The 21,506-nt window shown below is 37.4% G+C and overlaps 1 protein-coding gene across 1 annotated transcript in view; it reads left to right on the forward strand.

The window, feature by feature from the left end:
* Positions 1 to 21,506, forward strand: part of ATR (ATR serine/threonine kinase) — a 118,538-nt gene that overhangs the window by 4,497 nt on the left and 92,535 nt on the right. The window contains exons 2-12 of the mRNA XM_043990538.1: positions 2,664 to 2,755; positions 4,799 to 4,948; positions 8,504 to 9,381; positions 11,749 to 11,942; positions 12,382 to 12,573; positions 17,004 to 17,212; positions 18,331 to 18,483; positions 18,683 to 18,881; positions 19,109 to 19,371; positions 20,622 to 20,812; positions 20,903 to 21,003. Of these exons, the coding sequence (XP_043846473.1) occupies positions 2,664 to 2,755; positions 4,799 to 4,948; positions 8,504 to 9,381; positions 11,749 to 11,942; positions 12,382 to 12,573; positions 17,004 to 17,212; positions 18,331 to 18,483; positions 18,683 to 18,881; positions 19,109 to 19,371; positions 20,622 to 20,812; positions 20,903 to 21,003 (2,622 nt within the window). The remainder of the gene's footprint in view (positions 1 to 2,663; positions 2,756 to 4,798; positions 4,949 to 8,503; positions 9,382 to 11,748; positions 11,943 to 12,381; positions 12,574 to 17,003; positions 17,213 to 18,330; positions 18,484 to 18,682; positions 18,882 to 19,108; positions 19,372 to 20,621; positions 20,813 to 20,902; positions 21,004 to 21,506) is intronic.

Below are 21,506 nucleotides of genomic sequence, written 5' to 3' on the forward strand. Positions count from 1 at the left end.
GTGCTTTTCTCGTTGATTCTGTATCATAATCCCCTTATCAGCAATTACAGACTTTCTCTTTTCTACCTAGGACTTCACTTCAACTTTACTGAGAAAAAAAAAGGCTATTATCAAACTGAGATTGAGCAAATGTATAGTTTGAGAGAGTGCTGAAGGGTGGAGGAATTAGAGGTCTCAGTAAGGATGAAGAACAGGTTAGAAAGGGTGAAAGATATGGGAGAGGTGGAATGATAGGAAGAGCTTATGGTCAGGTAGGGGAATGTCAGTCTTTCTAATTAGGGAAGTGAACCATTTATGGGTTCAAACCAGGAATGCAGAGTAGAAGCCAGAGCTAATTGTCAAGTACAAGCTTTCAGGGCTTAATTCCTAGTCTTTGGTTTAAATAGACAGTGCTTGGGGAAGCTAGGTGGCTCAGTGGATAGAGCCCCAGCCCTGGATTCAGGAGGACCTGAGTTCAAATCCGGCCTCGGACACTTAACACTTACTAGCTGTGTGACCCTGGGCAAGTCACTTAACCCCAATTGCCTCACCAAAAATTAAAATTAAAATAAAAAAAATAGACAGTGCTTTTGTAGTGAAAGGATTAGTTTTCATAGGAGCTATATTTGCAATCCCCACTGAGTTTAAATTTATAACCAAACAGGAAATATCTGAGATGGATTGTCAAAATGCTCTGTTATTCCTACACTAATTCAAAATCAGAAGAATTAAAAAGCTAACAAAATTACCTTTTATGGTGTATCACTGATATTTATATTTTAGAATGTAAATCTCAACAAATCATGTATGACTAATCTCTGTATCTCTAGAATGGGGATTCTAAAGCTGGGTTCTGAATTTAGATGCAGAAAAAATTCTTTATTTTCACTCCAACCTTTGGTTTCCTTTGTAATCTGTGTATTTTATGTTATGCATTTTTAGAAACATTATTCTGAGAAGGGGTCCACAGGCTTCACCAGACTTTTTTTTTTTTTAGTGAGGCAATTGGGGTTAAGTGACTTGCCATGGGTCACACAGCTAGTAAGTGTTAAGTGTCTGAGGCTGGATTTGAACTCAGGTACTCCTGACTCCAGAGCCAGTGCTCTATCTACTGCGCCATCTAGCTGCCCCGTTCACCAGACTTTTAAAGGATACATGACACAAAAAAAGATTAAGATTGAATCCATGTCTCAAAACATGTATATTCATAATTACAGTAAAAGTTTCTGTTGATAAAGATCATTCCTCATGTACCTATAGTGCTTTTTTCCAAAGCATTTAAATGTAAAATTTGTCAGAAGTTTTTTGAGCTCAAATCATAGAATTGCTAGTTTATTATTAGCAACAATTATAATAATAATAAAACTGGTGATAGCTATAATTTATATAGTGCTTTAAGATTTGTAAACTGCTTTATAAAAAGAAATCTCATTTTATCCTCACAACACCCCAATGAGATAGGTGCTATTATTATCCCCATTTTATAGATGGGAAAACTGAGGCAGACAGGTTAAATGACTTGCTTAGGGTCGCCCATCTGATATATGAAGGCAGAGTTGAACTCAGGTTTTCTTGACTCCAGGCCCAGCATTCTATCCACTGTACCATCTTGTGTGCCTTATTGTTAACATGGAAGGAGGTACAGGCCCAGAGATGGAAAGTGAATTCTTTGTTTCCTCTTTATTATCTCTAGTCGACTGATAATTTTTAGGACTTGGAATGATCTCTCTATTGATAGTAATAACAATGGCCCCAAAATATGTTAAAATTTAGAAACATTTATGAACCTCTGGATCCCTTTTTTGAAAATGAGTTTAGTAAATCATAATCACATCGGACTTTATAAGAAGTTAAGCTTGGACACTCTGGTTGGGAAACCAAAAAACCAGGACTCCTCTTAAAATATTCTTTGCCCAAGTATGCTGCTCTCACTGGATAACAAGCAGTTTTGTTGGATCATGGGATCAGAGATGTAGAGCTGTGTGGGATCCCAGAAATTATCTTGAAAGATAATATCTGTAGATATTGGCATGATGTGTTATATAATATACCCCAGAGAGGCAGTGGAACATAGTGGATATTGGGATAGCTTGAAAATGAGAAGACCTAGACTCAAGTCTGTCCACCCTTATGTGTGTGATACCATGGGCAAGTCACTTAACTTCTCAGTGGTCTAGGTAACTCATTTTAAGGCCATAAGTTACAGATGAATTGCCTCTGTGCATTGTCAGAGGAAGTTTCCATACCAGGAGATCCTTTCATTAATGAAATCATAGATCTGGACCTTCCAAAAAGTATATGCATACATATGTATGTTATGGGTGTCCCAAAAGTCTTAGTGAATTTATAAGCTTTAGTACAAATACAAAATAAATTCAAGGTGGGATACCTTGACTATTGTTTTTTTATACATGAATTTTAAAAATCCATTAAAAAAACAAAGGATGAGGTCAGCTAGGTGGCACAGTGGATAGAACACCAGCCATGTAGCCAGGAGGACCTGAGTTCAAATCCATCCTCAGACACTTACTAGCTATGTGATCCTAGGCAAGTCACTTAACCCTGATTGCCTCAAAAAACCAAAAAAATATAAATATAAAATTAAACGCACTATTGTGTACAATTTTGTTTTGAAACATGTTATAAAGCTCTGCAAGATCTAATCATTCTTTTCTTTTCTTCAGTACCAGGCCAGAGGACTATAACACAGTTGTGCAGAAGCCAAGACAAATTCTATGTCAGTTTATTGATCGAATACTTACAGATGTCAATGTTGGTAAGCTACACAATTTTTTAATTTACTAGATTAGTTTCTTTGAATTGTATGAAAAAAAATGATCTCATTTTTGATGTTTTAAAACTTAGTATTTGTACAACTCACCTTACAACATTGTTTTAAATAAAGTACTTTGTGTAATACTTTCAAGTGCTCTGTAGATATGAGCTGTTGTTCTTAGTTTAGTGACCCTGTGTCCAACTCTTGCTGGTTTGGACTGCCCCAAATGTAATCAGTCAAGCAAAAGCATTTGTTAAGCTCCTGCTGTGTGCCAGGCATTGTGCTAAGCTTATATACTTTGAGTCTTCATTTCCTAAAATTATGGCTCTCAAGCCCCCCACCCAAGTGTTTCCTTTTCAGTGGTCTTCCAGAGAACATGATGATCTTAGAACAGAGGCATTTGCTTGAATAATGTAGTAAAGGTTTTTACATTAGAGCATTTCTTCAGAAACTGAAGACACATGGACTGGCAGATAATACATACCATCATTGGGAGAGTGAGCCAGGATAAAGCTCTAGCAAGGGGTTGGAATGAGACATACTCATGAAGATATATTCTTGAGTATGGATATGCAAGTAAGAGATGTTAGAATGGTATGAGAGTATCTATGAGTGCAGCTTCCTGACATCTTCCTGTTTCCCTGTAAAGTTGTGTTCTTTGACTCCAAGTGCAAGTGGTCCACATGGAGATAGGGGCTCCCTGTCAAGTCAAGAGAAGTCAGGGACATCTGGGTGGAGTGGTTAACTCTTATCTACTTATCTAAGAGGCTCTTAGCTTTTGGAGGATGAGTTAACTGAGGGCTCCTACCAACTGTTTTAGGTTCTCTCCCTGAGGGTAATTCCTTATTTGTTCAATTAGCTCCACTCAATTTATTGCTTCCTTGTTCTGAGTTTCTGATTGCACTATAACCCAACTCACCTCCCAATCTGTCACCAGAGAAACTTACCTGTTTGGCCCCACAGGACCCTAATGTCTTCTGATGCATTATGTCTGCCAGCTGTGTTGATCTGTTTCTCAAACCCCCGGGTACAATATTTCTATTGTATTGTGCACATGGCTTAGCTATTTAGCTCTTCATTCAGCTTCTGGCTTAGCCAGAAGGCTAGGGCAGGGTTTCTTAAACTTTTTCCACTTGTGACTTCTTTTTAGTTTTTTTTGTTTTTTTTTAGTGAGGCATTTGGGCTTAAGTGACTTGCCCAGGGTTACACAGCTAGTAAGTGTTAAGTGTCTGAGACTGGATTTGAACTCAGGTACTCCTGACTCCAGGGCTGGTGCTCTATCCACTGCGCCACCTAGCTGCCCCTTGTGACTTCTTTTTGCCTGAGAAATGTTTATGCGACCCCAGGCATATAGGTATATAAAATAGGTATACATAATCTTTTACTGTTGCCAAATTTTTTGCAACCCCCACATTCAGGTTCATAACCTTGACCCACAATTTAAGAAGCTGGGGGCTGGGACTCCTTGAATGAGAATCAGAACTTTTAACTGTGGAGAATGGGGATGCCTCTTAGTTCTGCTCACTAGACAATTAGCAATAATCCTTTTCCAGACCCCAAGCTCCCTTCCAAACACCCCAGGGTCTCTTCCCTGAATTTTAAACTTTCTTAGAAGATGCCTATGTTCTGGGTCAAGACCTCTGCTGCTGATTCTCAATTTGTGCAGAGGTGCTTGACTTTGTCTTGTCAAACAGAACGTCCATAATCTAATATATTTATTATAATGGTTTGTGAAATTTCATGGTATGTTAACAATGAGATCGAGACCATAAACATTTTTTTTTGTGGGGCAACTGGGGTTAAGTGACTTGCCCAGGGTCACACAGCTAGTTAGTGTTAAGTGTCTGAGGCCAGATTTGAACTCAGGTACTCCTGAATCCAGGCCCGGTGCTCTATCCACTGCGCCATCTAGCTGCCCCGAGACCATAAACATTTTATTAGTTGTTTTAAAGTAGATTTTACAACTTACATTAAGTCTCAACAAGATGGTTTAACATTTGTTTTTGAAATTAATTTTTAAAATTAATATTTTGTTGTTTTTAGTTGCTGTAGAACTTGTGAAGAAAACTGACTCACAGCCAAGTTCTGTGATGTTACTTGATTTCATCCAGCATATCATGAAATCTTTCCCCCTTATGTTTGTAAATGTCTGTGGAAGTCATCAACAAAAGGAGGCTGAAAATAGTTGTCTTGGTGAGTCTAATAACTTTGGTAAAACTGCCTATGTTTTCCATGGAAACTCTTCTGCCTCCTGAAATGCGTCATGTAGATTGGTAAATAATTATTCAGTGGAATCTTGACATAATTTCAGAGGGCAAGTTATTGGTTAATTTGATTGAATACTGCAAAACCTTCATACATTTGTCTTTTCATATTGAGAATATAACAAATAACTGGTATAGATTGCAGAAGTTCCATTTATCTGTCACTGAACTCATTTTTCAGACAAAGGTACAATTAAAGTGTGGGCATCTTTTGATAAGGCAGTTGGAATAAATTTATTTCCTTCATTACTTTCTTAATGATCCTAATAGTGTTCTGTCCAGCTTGATTTTTAAAAAAGAAATTTATAGTACATTTTTTTCTGAATATATCAGTACTTCTACTCTTGTCAGTGAAACAGATCTTAGAGACAGAAAAATCAGTTCAACAAAAACAATTAACTTACCAACTGTGTCTGATCATAAAAGCACTGTTACATAATCAAATCTCTCCAATTGCTACCTTTGCAAAATGGGAGAAAGGTACCATTCATTCATTCATTTTTCAGTTCCTCCCCAGGGCAAATCTTGGTGATTCTAATTAGAAAACTTTAAGTTTCATTTCATTGTTTTTTTCTGTTTATGTTGTTGTGATGATTGTATATATTCTTTTTCTAATTCTTCTTACTGTACTTTGGATCTGCTTATATGTCTTCTCATGATTCTATGGATTCTTCATATTGTTTCTTACTATGCAGTGATATCTTGTTTTATTCATAAACCAGTTTTTGTTTAGCTATTACCCAACTTTATTTCTAATTCTGTATCCAGATTGATTTTTAATGCTTCCTTCTGCCTGACCCTTTTTACTCTGTGTGGTTCCCCATTATGGATAAATGAAGGGTTAAGCTATATGAAATGCACTTTGAGTGCTTTTAATTTTATCAGAGTACTTTCATGTCCTTGAGCTTAATTTTCCTAATAACCTTCATTGATACTTTTTTTAAAAAAATTTATTTAATGTTTTGAATTCTAAATTTTATCCCTCTTCCCCCCTCCCTGAGGTGGTAAGCAATCAGATATAGGTTATACATGTGCATTTATGTAAAACACTACCATATTAGTCATTTCGTATGAGAAAACTTGAATAAAAGAAAAAAAATGAAAGAGTGAAAAATAGCATGCTTCAGTCTGTGTTCAATCAATATCAGTTCTTTCTTTGGAGGTAGAGTGTATGCTTCATCATTAGTCCTTTGAATTGTCTTGGATCATTGTGTTGCTGAGAAGAGTTAAGTCATTCAGAGTTTTTCATCAAACAATATTGCTGTCACTGCACACTTCACTATCACTTCACCATATGTCAGTTCATACAAGTCTTTCCAGGTCTTTCTGAAATCCTCCTGCTTGTCATCTTATAGCACAATAATCTTCCATCACCATCACATACCACAGCTTGTTTACCCATTCCCCAGCTCACGGGCATTCCTTTGATTTCTGATTCTTAGCCACCACAAGAAGAGTGGCTATCAATATTTTTGTACAAATAGGTCTTTTTCTCTTTTAGGGATGTCTTTGGGATATAAATCCAGCAGCGGTATTGCTGGATCAAAGGGCATGCACAGTTCTATAGCCCATGTTCTCCAGAATGGTTGGGTCTGTTCACAACTCCACCAGTTCCATTGACACTTACATGTAAGATTGCAAAATCTCAGAAGCATATCAGAGATTCCAACCATGTTTCTGACTTTTTGTCCAGCTTGATTTTTATGTTTCCTTCTCCCTGACCCTTTTGTTGGTTCCCATGATGGATAAATGAAGGGTTAAACTAGATGACATGCTTTGAGTATTTTTGATTTTTGTCAGAGTGCTTTCATGTCCTTGAGCTTAATTTCCCAACAATCTCCATTGACACTTAAAAACACAAGGTCAAAAAATCTTGGGGCAGCTAGGTGGTGCAGTGGATAGAGCACCGGCCCTTGATTCAGGAGGACCTGAGTTCAGATCTGGCTTCAGACACTGGACACTGACTAGCTGTGTGACCCTGGACAAGTCACTTAACCCTCATCGCCCCCCCCCCCAAATCTCAGAGTAGGAAGGGATATCAGAAATCATCTGATTTAACCCATATCTCCACAGGATTCTCCACAATATCCTTGAAATGTGGTCTTAAAACTTACCAGCAGCTTTGCTTGAAGACTTCTCTAGTTATATGGAACCCACTTTCTCCAATGGCAGCTTATTGGACTTTTGAGTTTATCTGTTAGGAAATTTTTTCTTTACATCAAGCTTTTTTCTGCATCTGTAACCTTTTGCTCCCAATTCTGCCCTCTGAGGCTGAGAAAAACAAATATAATCTCTCTTACATATATGTAAGAGTACAGTGTCCCAAAAGCCTTGGTGCTGTTTTAAGCTTTAATAGAAGCTATACTTGAATACTGTTATATTCCTCTTAAGTCTTCCTTTCTTGAAGCAAACTTCTGTACTTTGTTCAGCCAGTGCTCACAATACGTTCTCCATGCCCTTCACCATCTTGTTTATCCTTTTCTAGATGCTCTCCTATTTATCAGTGCCGTTCTTGAAATGTAGCACCCACAAGAGAGCCCCTTATTTCTGTTTGGTGTGGAAGTTTTGTCACCACAACTAGATTTTGCCCATGTTACTCAGCTTATGAATAGCCTGTGTTCTGAAGGGTCATTTGGGAGTCAGTTGATTGAAACTCACCTGGTCATCATATTAGTTCTGTTTTTCAAATATTGCTCAAGCCCGTCTTCTCAAATCTGTCCCAGTTGTCACAGGCCTAGCTCAGGCTCTTTGTCCTTTTCCCTCAGACTGTCGCAGTGACCTCTTTACAGGTTCCCCCACTTAGAAAGTGCCTACTTACAAAATGCACTTCCTGACACATAGGCCTTATTTTGTTACTTCTTTGCCCAAAAACCATCATCACTCTTGTTCCTTGAATAAAGTAGAAACTCTTTGGCTGGAATTTAAATACTCCTACATCACGACTTCTGTCTTTTAGGCTCTATTTGACATGTTTCCCTTTGTGTATTTATGATCAGACAAAACTCCATTATTTGCTGTCTCCTAAATGCTTACATTTTCCCTCCCCACATCTTTGCTTAAGCTAGTCCCTATTCCAGGCATGCCTTCCTCTTGTGCCAGAAAGCGTTTTCATTAGGCAGTGGGAAGCCACTGAAGCTTTTTGAGCAGAAGAGTGTTTGAGAAGGATAGACTGAAGCAGGTAGATACTGGAATTGAAGAGAACAGTTAGGATTTTATTAGTAAAGTTCAGACCTGAACTAGAGTTCATGTCTTTAATCTTTTATGATTCAAATATGGTTATAAAATAATTTCTTTTACTCTATATTTTTCTGATATGTTTGAATTATTGATTATATCCCTAACTGTGTATAGGAAATATAGATTCTTGTTAATAAAACTGTTAGGCCTTCATTGCCATTTAATAAAGACTTAGCAAATAGATTTGTAGTTCTGACATATGTATAATGTGTTTATGTTCTTAATACTTTTTGTTTTTGACCCAAAGAATTCAGCCACTGGATTATGACAAGACTTTTTAGAATTGCTGCGACTCCATCCTGTCATCCGTTACACAAGAACATTTGTGAAGTCATCTGCTCATTATTGTTTCTTTATAAAAGCAAGAGCTCAACAATTTTTGGGGTGCTAACAAGAGAATTATTACAGCTTTTTGAAGATCTGATTTGTCTTCACAAAAGAAATGAAATGGGACAAACCGTGGAATGGCCAGTGACAGTGAACAGATTTTTAAGTAACCTGGATAAGCACATGAGCTGTCTGCAGTCTGTTCCTCTGCAGTTATGGAGTGTGCAAAATGTGGAGCTTATCGAGGCCGCGCTACTAACGATTCTCAGTGACGTGATTGCCCTTGTGTTTTTTAGAAGACAGGAGCTTTTACTTTGGGGGATAGGCTGTTCTCTGCTAGAGTATGGCAGTCATAACATTAAACCCTTAGCTGTCTGTCTTCTGACCAGGCTCTTTGAACTTGGGGGACTACCAGAACAATCAGCAAACACTTTTTTCAACTCAGTTTTTGAATTGCTGAAAAATGTTGTAGAAATGGATGCAGATCAACTAAACCTTTATGAAGAACCCTTATCACAGCTAATGAAGTTGATGTTCCCCTTTGAAGCAGAGGCTCATAGAACTATGGAACCTGTGTATTTGAGTATGTTGCTGGAGAGACTCTGGCTCCTGTTTGAAGCAGGTGTACTTGTCAAGCTTCAGTCCAAATTGCTGAAGTCTGCTTTGTGCCACTTGCTGCAGTATTTCCTTAGATTTGTGCCGGCAGGGTATGAATCTGCCGTACAAATCAGGAAGACCTATGTAAGCAGCATTTGTAGAGTTTTTGTGGATACACTTGGAGCTCAGGTGGAAGGAGAGGTGGGTAATTTTGAATGTTATTTGGTGCATGTGGACCTTTTTCATTTGCTGTACATACCTTGATCATTTGTGGACATTATGTTAGTGAGGGAAATACCCCAAATGCAGAGCTGTGAGTAGGTATTATTTTCCTTGGTGCAGCCTACTTCACTGCTGTATATCTGTGTACATAATGTATCTTTACTGTGATTTCAGTGGAATTGGTTCACTCCTTAGGTAATTAAAATACAGTTTTGGAAGGAGCCCCTGTGTTTGCTTAGACTAATATATAAAAATTGGTTTGTGTGAGGCAAATTCATTTTTTATATTCATGAAAGACTGGCTCAGTTCACTGGTCATCAGTTTCATAGACCCTTCCCTCTTAGAAGATTGAAACTGCCAATAGAAAGTAGATAAGATAATATGGTGCCAACATGAAGTAAATAAATAGATTAATAAAGTACTTTCCTCCCATTCATTCATTATTTATTTTTGACATTCTTTTTTTGGGGGGAGTGGGGCAGCAATGAGGGTTCAGTGACTTGCCCAGGGTCACACAGCTAGTAAGTGTCAAGTGTCAGAGGCCGGATTTGAACTCTGGTCTTCCTTTATCCAGGACTGGTGCTTTATCCACTGTGCCACCTAGCTGCCCCCAGCATTCTTTCGTTTTTAAATTTTGAGTTCCAGATTCTCTCCCTTCTTCTCCTTCCCCACTCACTGAGAAGGCAAGCGATATATCAGTTATACATGTGAAATTATATAAAACAGACTTCCACATTAGCCATGTTGCAAAACAAAGCAAAAAAATAGAGAGTTTGCATTCAGAGTATATCAGGTTTCTCTCCGGACATGGAATAGCATTTTATGAAATATGTCTTATGCAAACATGGCATGCAAGTCAGGGCAAACAAATGTTTGGCTTTGAGAGTTGAGCAAAAAAATAAAAAATAAAAAGTTATGATTAAACAGTTAAAAAATTTTTAAAGTATGATTAAATACCTTGATTTTTTTCTCTGTACATAGTTTTGTTAAGACCCAGCTGCAGGGGAGGGCAGCTAGGTGGTGCAGTGGATAAAGCACCAACCCTGGATTCAGGAGAACATGCGTTCAAATCTGGCTTCAGACACTTGACACTTACTAGCTGTGTGACCCTGGGCAAGTCACTGAACCCTCATTGCCCCCCCCCCCCCAAGACCCAACTGGGTTTCCCTGTGGAAGTAATTATGCAATTCCCTCTTAGAATTTATCTTTATGACATTTTGATAAAGAAAGATGGCATGGCTATTGAGAGGAAGTATAGGGGTTTTTTTGTTTGTTTTTTTTGTTTTTAATTAATAAAGTATTTTATTTTTTTTCCCATTACATGTAAAGATAGTTCTCAACTTTTGTTTATACAAGCTTTACAATTTCAGATTTTTCTCCCTCCCTCCCCTCCCTCCCCCTCCCCTAGACAGCAGGTAATCTGATATAGGTTATATATATATATGTATATGTATATGTATATGTATATGTATATGTATATATATACATAATAACATTAAACAAATTTCATGTTATAAGAGAAAAAATCAGAGCAATGATGAAAAACCTCAAAATAGAAAAAAACAACAGCATCAAAAACAAAAGAAATAGTATGGTTCATTCAGCATCTATACTCCGCAGTTCTTTTTTTTTTCCTTGGATTTGGAGATCCTCTTCTATCACAAGTTCCCTGGAACTCTTCTGTGCCATTGCATTGGTGAGAACAATATAGTCCATCACAGTAGATCAACACTCAATGGGCACCCCCTCAACTTCCAATTCCTTGCCACCACGTAAAGAGCAGCTATAAATATTTTTGTACATGTGGGTCCCTTTCCCCTTTCCATGATTTCTTTGGGAAAAAGACCCAAAAGTGGTATTGCTGGGTCAAAGGGTATGCACAGCTTTATCACCCTTTGGGCATAATTCCAAATTGCTCTCCAGAATGATTGGATCAGTTCACAGCTCCACCAACAACGGATTAGTGTTCCAATTTTCCCACAGCTTCTCCAACATTTATTATTTTCCTTTTTTGTCATTTTAGCCAATCTGATAGGTGTTAGGTGGTACCTCAGAGTTGTTTTTCTTTGCATCTCTCTAATCATTAGAAATTTAGAGCATTTTTTCATATGGGAATAGATAGCTTTGGCTTCTTCATCAAGAGGAAGTATAGTTTTAACAAAAATAACAGAAAATAAAGAACTGTCATAGATATGTTGATAGAAGAATAAAAGACTTATTAAGATCTTTGAACATGTGTTAATATATAACATATCTGAGATCCTTTTATTTTTCCCCTCCCTTTCATATTTTTGATCAGTTGTAAGCACATTTGCTAATAGACTTTCTTCACATTTTTTTCCCCAGTATTTGTTAGGCTCACTTTATGCAGCATTAAAGCTTGAAAGTATGGAAATCTTTGAACAGTTTCAATGTGAAACTCAGCAAGATACTCCTTTTAATGATGAATGGAACAGCTGTAGTGATGGAATACCTCGAAAAAGACAGCGACTAAGTTTATCATCAAAACGTTTCTGTAGCTCAGCAGGACAGGCAGATGAGTAAGGCTGTAATTCTGTTTGTGTTTATTACATTTAGTAGAGCCTCATTAGCACTTTAAGTTAAATACTTGTTTTTTGTAAGACTTAACTATATCCAATTTGTTTTGCCTGAACTTTGTTATAGATCATCCTTACTGTAAGGTTGAAATTGATTAATTTGTGTACATATATTTACAATTTACAGTCTATTCAATTTTTCTTTTCAAAATACTTAAAGCCATGAAATTATTTTATAGACTAGTAATTTTTGAAATGCAACATCAGATAAAATATTATTTCATTTAAGCAACATTAAGACAAATACTAGATACATTTTTTTTTGCTGTAAACCTAGTTTGGCATATATTTAAATATTAAACTTTTTATATTTTTATGTTTAATTTTTTTGAACTGGGTTTCTACTTGAAAGTATTCTAAAAGTAATTATTATTACTTGTAGAATTAAGCATGTGGACATGAATGAAAAGAACATGTTGTGGAATGCACTGATGAAGAAAGCTGAATCTCTTCTTGTTCTACTTGAGCAAAATAGTATGGAAAGCCCCATTATTCAGACCTTAGAAGGAATTGTTGTCATCTTGCAGTTGGCTGCTCTATGTACTGTTCACTGTTCTCAGCAAATCTTGGACTGGTAAAAACAATTTAGGGTAACTTCTTGTGCCTTCTTGGTAGGGGCCTAAAATTGATAAGTTTACCTTGCACTTAAGAGATCTTATTAGGAGGCCTAATTTGCTTATTTCGTTGATTGATTGATCATGTGTTGTTTAATTTAACCAAGTTGGCTATATGTTTTTGGAGATAAGAAAAGTGAAGCCCAGAGATGTTAAATGATTTGCCTAAAGTTTCATTTAGTAGCAGATATCTCACTGCCTACATCTCTGTCCCTTCCAGTGTGGCTTCCAGCCAAAGTGCTCTACTTGTAACTGTGCTCTTCAAGGTTACCAATGATCTCTTAACTGCTAAATAGAACAGGGCTTCTTAAACTTTTTCCACTTGCGACCCCTTTTTGCCTGAGAAATTTTAACATGACCCTGGGTATATAGATATATAAAATAGGTATACATAACCTTTTACTGTTGGCAAACTTTTTGCAACTCCCACATTCAGTTATGCAACCCCATGTGGGGTCGCAACCCACAATTTAAGAAGTTTTGAAGTAGAGTGACCTTCTTTAAATTCTCCTTGTTCTTTGTTGTTTTTATTGTTGTTCATTTGTTTCAGTCGTGTCCACCTCTTCGTGACCCCATTTGGGGTTTTCTTGGCAAAGATACTGGAGTGGTTTGCCATTTCCTTCTCCAGCACATTTTACAGATGAGGAAACTGAGGCAAGCAGGGTTAAGTGCCTTTTCCAGGGTCACACAGCTAGTAAGTGTCTGAGGCCAGATTTGAACTCAGGTATTCCTGACTCCAGGCCTGGCACTCTTATCTACTGTGCCTGCTAGCTGCCATCCCCTTGTTCTTTACTTTCCTGCAACTTCTGACACTGTTGACCTCTCTCTCCTACTGGATACTATATCCTCCCTTGGCTTCTGTAACACTGCTTTTTTTCCTTGTTTTTTCTCTAATCTGCATGATTATTCCTTAATGGTCTCTGTTTCATCTTTCTACTACCCTATAAACATGGGTGCCCCCTAAAGATCTGCTTTGGTTTCTTTTCTCTGCATTATTACCTCATCTGATCTAGTGGGCTCAATTTTTACTATATGAATGACAGTTTAATGGAACTTTAAAAAAACTTAAAAAGAAAACAGGTCCTAAGAAAGCACCTTGGGGGGACAACCACACAGTTAGTAATCGTGACTTTGATGAAGATGTAGTAAAGGAGACTGAGAAGTAGTCAAGCAGGATGGAGAAGAACAGTAGGGCATAGCATTATGAAAATCTAGAGAGAGTATATCCAGGAATTAAAAGGTGATCAACAGTGTCAGGTGTTTCAGAGAGGTAAAAAAAGATGAAGATTGAGAAAAGGTCAATAGATTTGAATGGTACGTTCAGAAGAAAGACTACAGAGGGTATATATAGAAGAGTCAGAGAAAAGGAAATGAAAGGAACCAATTGTGGATGGCTTTCTCAAGGAGACTAGCTGAGAAGGTGAGGAGATAAATAGTATGATAGCTAGTGGACTTGGTCACATTGAACATGGGTTTTTAAATATGGGGAGACATTACCATGTTTTTAGGCAGTAGATAGAGATTGAAGATTAGAGAAAGCTGTCATGATAGTGGGGTCAGTCTTCTGGAGAAGATGAGATGGGATGGAATTAAGGGACCATGTAGAGAAGACAACTTTGGCAAGGTGAAGGCCACCTCTTGAAGTGACACAGGGTAAAGAAGGAAATAATTTTGAGAAAATATCTGAGTGATGGGAAATGAGGAAGGGAGGAGGGGAAACTTGGCTAATGGCCTCTCTTTTTTTCAGTGAAGTAAGAAATAAGATTCTCAGCTAAGATTATGGGGAGAAGAAGTATAGTGGAAGGTTTACAGAGAGATCAAAAGGTTTGGAATGGCTTGTGTGGTGAGTGGGATAATATAAAAGGATTGCCTTCCTACAGTGAGAGCCCATTTGAATTTATCTATCAGATTTATATTGGACCCAGTCAAATCAACAAGTTAAACTAAGAAGCATTTTTTGCCAAGTGCTAACTTTTGGAGATACAAAGAAAAGCAAAAAGTAGTCTCTGCCTTCAAATAATTCATAATCTATAGGAGACAACATGTAAACAACTATGTACAAGGAAAATACATACATGATAAACTGAAGATAATCACAGAGGGAAGGCACTACCACTTTGAGGAGAACTGGGAAAGGCATCTTGTAAAAAGTGGGATTTTAGCTGAAACTTAAAGAAAACTAGGAATTAGAAGTGGGGAGGGAGGGAATTCCAGGCAGGGAGGAAAGCCAGTGAATATCTTGTTCAAGGAACAACAAGAGGCCCAGAATCACTGGATTGTGGAGTCCATGTTGTCTTGGGAAGTAAGGGAAAGGTAAAGATTGGAAAGGTGGGAAAGGACCAGGTTATAAAAGGCCTTAAAAGCCAAAAATAGAATTTGTTTATTGATCCTGGAGGCAAGAGATTGGCCACTGACATTGATTGAATAGGTGAATGACAAAGTTAGAGCTTTCCTTTAGTGGGAGCATGGTCTAAAGTTGATGTAGACTTGAGGCAGGCCACATATAAGGCTACTGCAATAGTTCAGGTGTGAAGTGATAAGAGGCTGCACTACGGTGCCGATACTGTCGGGAGCAGAGACCACCACGTACAAGAGATGTGGAGAAGGTAGACGCTTTAGAACTTGGCAACAGACTGGAAATTGGGGGAGGAGGGGTGAAAGAGTGCAAGGAATAAAGGGTGGCATCTAGGAGGTAAGTCTGGGTGGCTGGGAGGATGCTAAGTACCTTTAGCAAGTGATAAGAAAGTTTGGAAAAGAGTATGACTTACGGGGAAAGATAACGAGTTCATTTTGGACTTGTTAAGTTTAAGATGACTATGGTATAGTGAGCTTGAGATCTTTAATAATCAGTTGGAGGCGGGGTAGCTAGGTGGCTCAGTGGAGAAAGCACTAGCCCTGTATTCAGGAGGATCTGAGTTCAAATCCGGCCCCAGACACTTGACACTAGCTGTGTGACCCTGGGCAAGTCACTTAACTCTCATTGACCTGAAAAAAAAAATCAGTTGGAGGTGTGAATCTGGAGGCAATCATGGTTTCAAGGACTTTCTCTTGCTCCTTTCAGCAACACATTGCATAGGAGTGAAGGAGGGGGAAAGTGGAAATAATCTAGGGTTGGGGGGTTGGCAAGACATCATAGGACAAAGGGGCAAGGGATTTCAGAGTAAAGGATAGTGCAGAGATAAATTGGTTCACTAAGTTGTTGAGATAGGGAAAGGAGGAGAGTGTTCCCAATGTGTGGTTGGTGGCCTGAAAGAGAACTGAGGGTTGGAAGCAATGAAGGTCATGATGAGAAAGGAACCCTGAACAGGGTTAGTGATCATAAGGCATAGGAAAAGATGGTTTGATAAGGATTACAATCAGCGACAGGAAGTTCAGCGTTCATGAATATAAATGTAGAACAGTTGGAGTGATGGCACAATCAAGGGTCACACTATCTTACTCTGGAGCTGAGATGGCATAGAGTTGAAAGCCATAGGAATTGAGTAGATTGAGGAACTGGTAAGTTAGGTTATTTCAATGTGTATCAACATGCATTTTGAAGTCTCCTTGTATGAGGGCAGGAGTTGGGGGCAGCTAGATGGCGCAGTGGTAAAGCATTGACCCTGGATTCAGGAGTACCTGAGTTCAAATCCAGCCTCAGACACTTGAGACTTACTAGCTGTGTGACCCTGGGCAAGTCACTTAACCCTCGTTGCCCTGCCAAAAATAAAATAAAATGAGGGCAAGAGTTGTGGTAGATAGAGACTGAGCCAGGGGCTGAGTTCTTTGAGAGGGAGAATCTGGAAGTGGCAATGGGAAGGAAGGGGTGTTCTGGCTCCCCTGCCACTACCAAGGGTTGAGAATATATGAGTGAAAGTGCATTCAGTCCTAGAAATAGCCATGGATACAGTGTTATCAGGAGGAGAGCCAGGTCTCAATGAGTGCCAGGATACAGGAGGAGTTGGAAAGAAACAAGTTTAGTATGAAAGAAAATTTATTATGAAACACGTATTTCAGAGCCCATAATAGAAGAGATCAACAATTCAGTAGTAATGTACTGAGGGACGCTCACATCTGGCTCCAAACTAACTTATCAGTATTTTACATTATTTGCCTTCCTACACTTTTAATCCCCTAATACCCTCTACATTCATCTTTTTCCCTAAACATAAAACTGCTGCTAATTGTGCTGTGTAAACAGAGTAACAGACCTTCCTGAGACCTAAACATAGGCGGAAAGCTCAAGTTTAAAATGATTGCATTTGACATAGTTAGAACATTTGCATGAGATGGGTACAGAATAATTTTGAACCCCTTATGTATTCATAATTGCTTTCGGTTTTACTGGAATACTGGTTTTGAACATTATCAAACAAGATTTTATTCTGTCTTTTTTATTTTACATTTACAGCAGCCTTAATTATAAAATCACTCCCCATAAACATAAGATGAGGTCTTCAGACTTAGTAAGGAATGTACAAGTGACCTGGCTGTCTCTGGATTTTATCACAAGACTGCTTAAGATATGTAGATGCTTATTAGAATCTGTTCAGAAGCCTAATCTGGAACCAGTGATTGATAGAGTGCTGAAAATATTTGATGCTTTGTTTTATATGCAAGGTAAGTTGTGGAAATAAGCAACAAGCTAGAAAAACCTTTAAAAATGAAGTCAATCTGTAATAGGCTTTCTTTGTTGAGTTACTGGTATTTGAAGTTTAAACATATATCTTTATTTTTAAGAGAATTTTATTTTTTAATGACTTAATATTTTATTTTCCCCCAGGTACATGTAAAAATTTTTTAACATTTGTTACAAATTTTGAGTTCTAAATTCTGTCATTATGTCCCTTCCCCCCCCCCCCCCGCCCCCCAACTGAGAAATCAAGCAATTTGATACATGTACTGTCACGCAAAACATATTTCCACATTAGTCATGTTGTGAAACATGACCCCCACCCAAAAACCAAAACAAAACAAAAAATCAGAACCCAAGAAATATAAAGAAAAAGTATGCTTTGGTCTGCATTCACACTCCATCAGTTCTTTCTCTGGATGTGGATAGCATTTTCATTATAAGTCCTTTGGAATTGTCTTGGATGCTGGTATTGTTGAAAATAGATAGGTTATTCATAATTTGCATAACTTTAGAATGTGCCAATCGATTGCTTGGGTTTTCTGGTTTACTTAAGTCTGCTAAATCTTGCTATATTGTCATTCATATAAATAGTTAAAAGTAGTTCCTTAGCCCTGTATTTCTGCTAGTGAAATATTTTGATTTAACTTTTCTCACAATGTGTATTTTTTGTAAAATAAATTCTTTTAATTCAAAGACCTCTGATTTCATTAGTTTGTGTAGGTTTTCTGTAAGAGTTGATGTGTCCGAAAATTCATCAAAGTGATGAGCCTCTTGGAACTTAGCTCAAATGTTCTTGAATGACATGCAAGCCTTTCATCAACCCCATACATAGAAGCTTTCTAGCTTGGTGTAAGACCTGTCATAATTTGATAGCTTAGTGTTTGAGAAGCCAGAATTATCTTCACCCTAAAACTAGACATCATACTTTTGAGATACATATATTAATATGCTAAAAATCCATTTATACAAAAATCCATTTGATGTTATATAATACATTTATTTTATTTTTAAAAGCTTTAGAGATATAGTGAAGATTGAGGTAAAATTAATTACCTATTTATTATATATGTGTGTGTATGGTTTTTTTGTTTTGTTTTTTCAGTAAAGACTCCATTTGAAGATAAGATTCTGGAGGATTTGTGTGGAATGTTATCACTTCCATGGATTTATAACCATTGTGAAGATTCTTCCTTAAAGCTGACCACATTTGGCACTAATCTTCTGGCCCTGAGCCAAAGTATTTCAGATAGTTTCTGTAAGTATAAAGATAAAATTCTGAATCCTTCACTGTCCTTAATACCAGTTTTCTCTTAAAGTTTATACTATATTTTAATTTTAGGATACTACCTTTAATTATATTGGATAAATGTATACCAAACATTGATTGACTTTGCAACAAGTATTTATAATCAGCGATATAGGAAACACTTGTTCAATAAACTTCATCTTTTCAGCACCACAGGCACAGTCACAGTGTGTCTATCTCCTGACTTTGTTCCCAAGAAATATGTATCTTGAATGGAGAACAGCAGTATATTATTGGGCAATGCAAAGCTCCCATGAAATAATTCGTGCCAGTTGTGTTAGAGGATTCTCTATCTTGTTGCATCAACGGAGTAAAAATTCTTCCCAAAGAGTTCCCAAGATTCTCATGTATGTATTATTTTATTTATTCTGTAATTTAAGTAACATTTTCAAGATACTCAATAAATGTTTCCTGATAATAATGCAGAGAGGATAGCAACTTAAGTTTGAAAATTTGTACATTTTTTACTATAGCCTGTTCCTGATTGATAGCTTGATGCAAATGATGTTAATATTCTTGACTAGGCCACATAAGTAAATGTCCATAAAAATAAACCTTTTTTTTCTAAATACAGAGATAAAGTCAAAGATGATTTGGGTGCCGTCAAGAAAGAATTTGCCTCTATACTTGGACAGCTAATTTGTACTCTTTGTGGCTCATTTGAGTGGAAGAGTCCTTTAACAGAACCACTCTCTGAAGATGGAAGTGTGGGTGTCTTCTGTAAGAACCTCACAATTGCTTCTGATTGTGAACAGTCACTTTCTCTACTGAAAGCTTCTATTTGCAAGCCAATCCTTTTCTTGCTGAAAAAAAAAGTGCCTAGTCCAGTAAAATTGGGTAGGTGTTGTGTGTTTTGTTGTCTAGTTTGCAATTGTCTTGGGCCTGTGGGGCTTGAAAAAAAATTGCTCCAGAGCAAATGAATAAGAATTTTAGCAAAGGTTTTAAAAATACATTTCACAGGGACAGTTAGGTGGCACAGTGGATAGAGCGCTGGCCCTGGATTCAGGAGGACCTGAGTTCAAATCCAGCCTCAGACACTTGATATTTACTAGCTGTGTGACCCTGGGCAAGTCACTTAACCCCAGTTGCCTCACCAAAAAAAAACAAAAAAAAAATACATTTCACAGAACTAAAAAACTGCTTTTTGGGCCATTATACTTATTACTATTAAATCATCATTATTTTGCCAGTATTGCTAGTACAAGTATTACTGCCTCAGAGTAAAATAATATCACATTGCAATATAGAAATATATTTATCACAGTAACCCAGTGAAGTAGGTAGTGAAGTTCCCCATTTTATAAATGAGAAAAATGAAGGTCAGACTTGGCCAGAGTATTGGGCTCACAGGTTATTCATGTGAGTTGAACTGGAGAAAACCTCCTTGTCACACAGTTTGTCAGTGAATATATCAGTCGTTCGCTTTTAGCTTGCCTATAGGAAGGATGTGCTAGATGAAATCTTATAACAGCAATAGAACAGCTTGTATTGCTTTCAGGTTTGCAGAGCCCTTTACATTGGTGATCTTCTCTGATCCTCATAACAAATCCAGGAAGTAGGTGGTGTTAATATCCCTTTTTAGAAATGAAGAAAGTGAAGCTGAAAAAGTTTGTGACCCTGCTCAGGGCCACCTGTCTGAGGCATATTTGAACTCAGGTCTTGCTGACTCCCAAGTACAGCACCATATCCCCTACACCAACAAAAGGAATAAATTTTGAACATTTAGAAATTAGAAATAATTTTGTCTTAATATGATGGACTGAAATGTTCATATGAAATTTTGAAGCTCTTTGAAACATGCTGCATGGCTCTCTTCAATATTTATTGTAACTTATTTTTTGACAGAGCCATTGAACACTAGACTGATCAGATGAAAAATAGCTGATACGTTGAATTCATGATTGGGAGGTTCTTCTTCCAATATAAATGTGGAATATTATAAAGGCTTTTTGATTCTTTCTTGTTATCATTAAATGTCAACTTAAAATTTGTATTGTAATGTGTTTTGTTCATTGAAACATTGACATATTATTCCTTACATGTTTTAAAATGTATTATTTAGATGTTATGTGTGTTTTGCCCTTTAGCATTCATAGATAATCTACCTCATCTTTGTAAGCACCTCAATTTTCGGGAAGATGAAGCAGATGTCAAAGTAGTTCTTGGCACTTTATTAAATTTAATGGAAGACCCAGACAAGGATGTGAGAATGGCTTTCAGTGGAAACATCAGATATATATTGGAATCCTTGGACTCTGAAGATGGATTTATAAAAGAGGTCAACTAAATATCTTAACATTATCATTATTATAAATCTTGTTCTAAAAACATATTTATCAGTTATTGAACATATTTTTGTTGTTAACAGCTTTTTGTCTTGAGAATGAGAGAGGCATATACACATGCTCAGATATCAAGAAATAATGAGTTGAAGGATACCTTGATTCTTACAACAGGGGATATTGGAAGGTATATTTGACTACATGTTTGCATTATTACTTATTTCCCTTGAAATTCATGATATTTTGCTATATTTTGCCACATATAGAACATAACAAGATACTGTTTTGCCAACATAACATGCTTGGCATAGACTCAACTTTGCAAGTAGTCATGTTCTTCCTTATTATATTTCTGGTTTGTGAGATCCTAGATTTAGAGCTAGAAGCATCTTTAGAGGTCACTAGCACAACTACTTCATCTACAGATGAGGAAACGGAGGCCTCGAGAACTGAAGGGAACTTGTCCAGAGTCACACAAAGCCAGTCTTGAGATTCATTCCGTCACTGCCTGTCTCTTGTCCCTGATCTCAGGCTTCACACATCTCTAGCTCACCCTTTTCTAAAATGTGACTTCTCAGGGGCAGCTAGGTGGCGCAGTGGATAAAGCACTGGCCCTGGATTCAGGAGGACCTGAGTTCAAATCCAGCCTCAGACACTTGACACTTACTAGCTGTGTGACTCTGGGCAAGT

The sequence above is a fragment of the Dromiciops gliroides genome, chromosome 3, assembly GCF_019393635.1.
Source record: "Dromiciops gliroides isolate mDroGli1 chromosome 3, mDroGli1.pri, whole genome shotgun sequence".
NCBI lineage: Eukaryota > Metazoa > Chordata > Mammalia > Microbiotheria > Microbiotheriidae > Dromiciops > Dromiciops gliroides.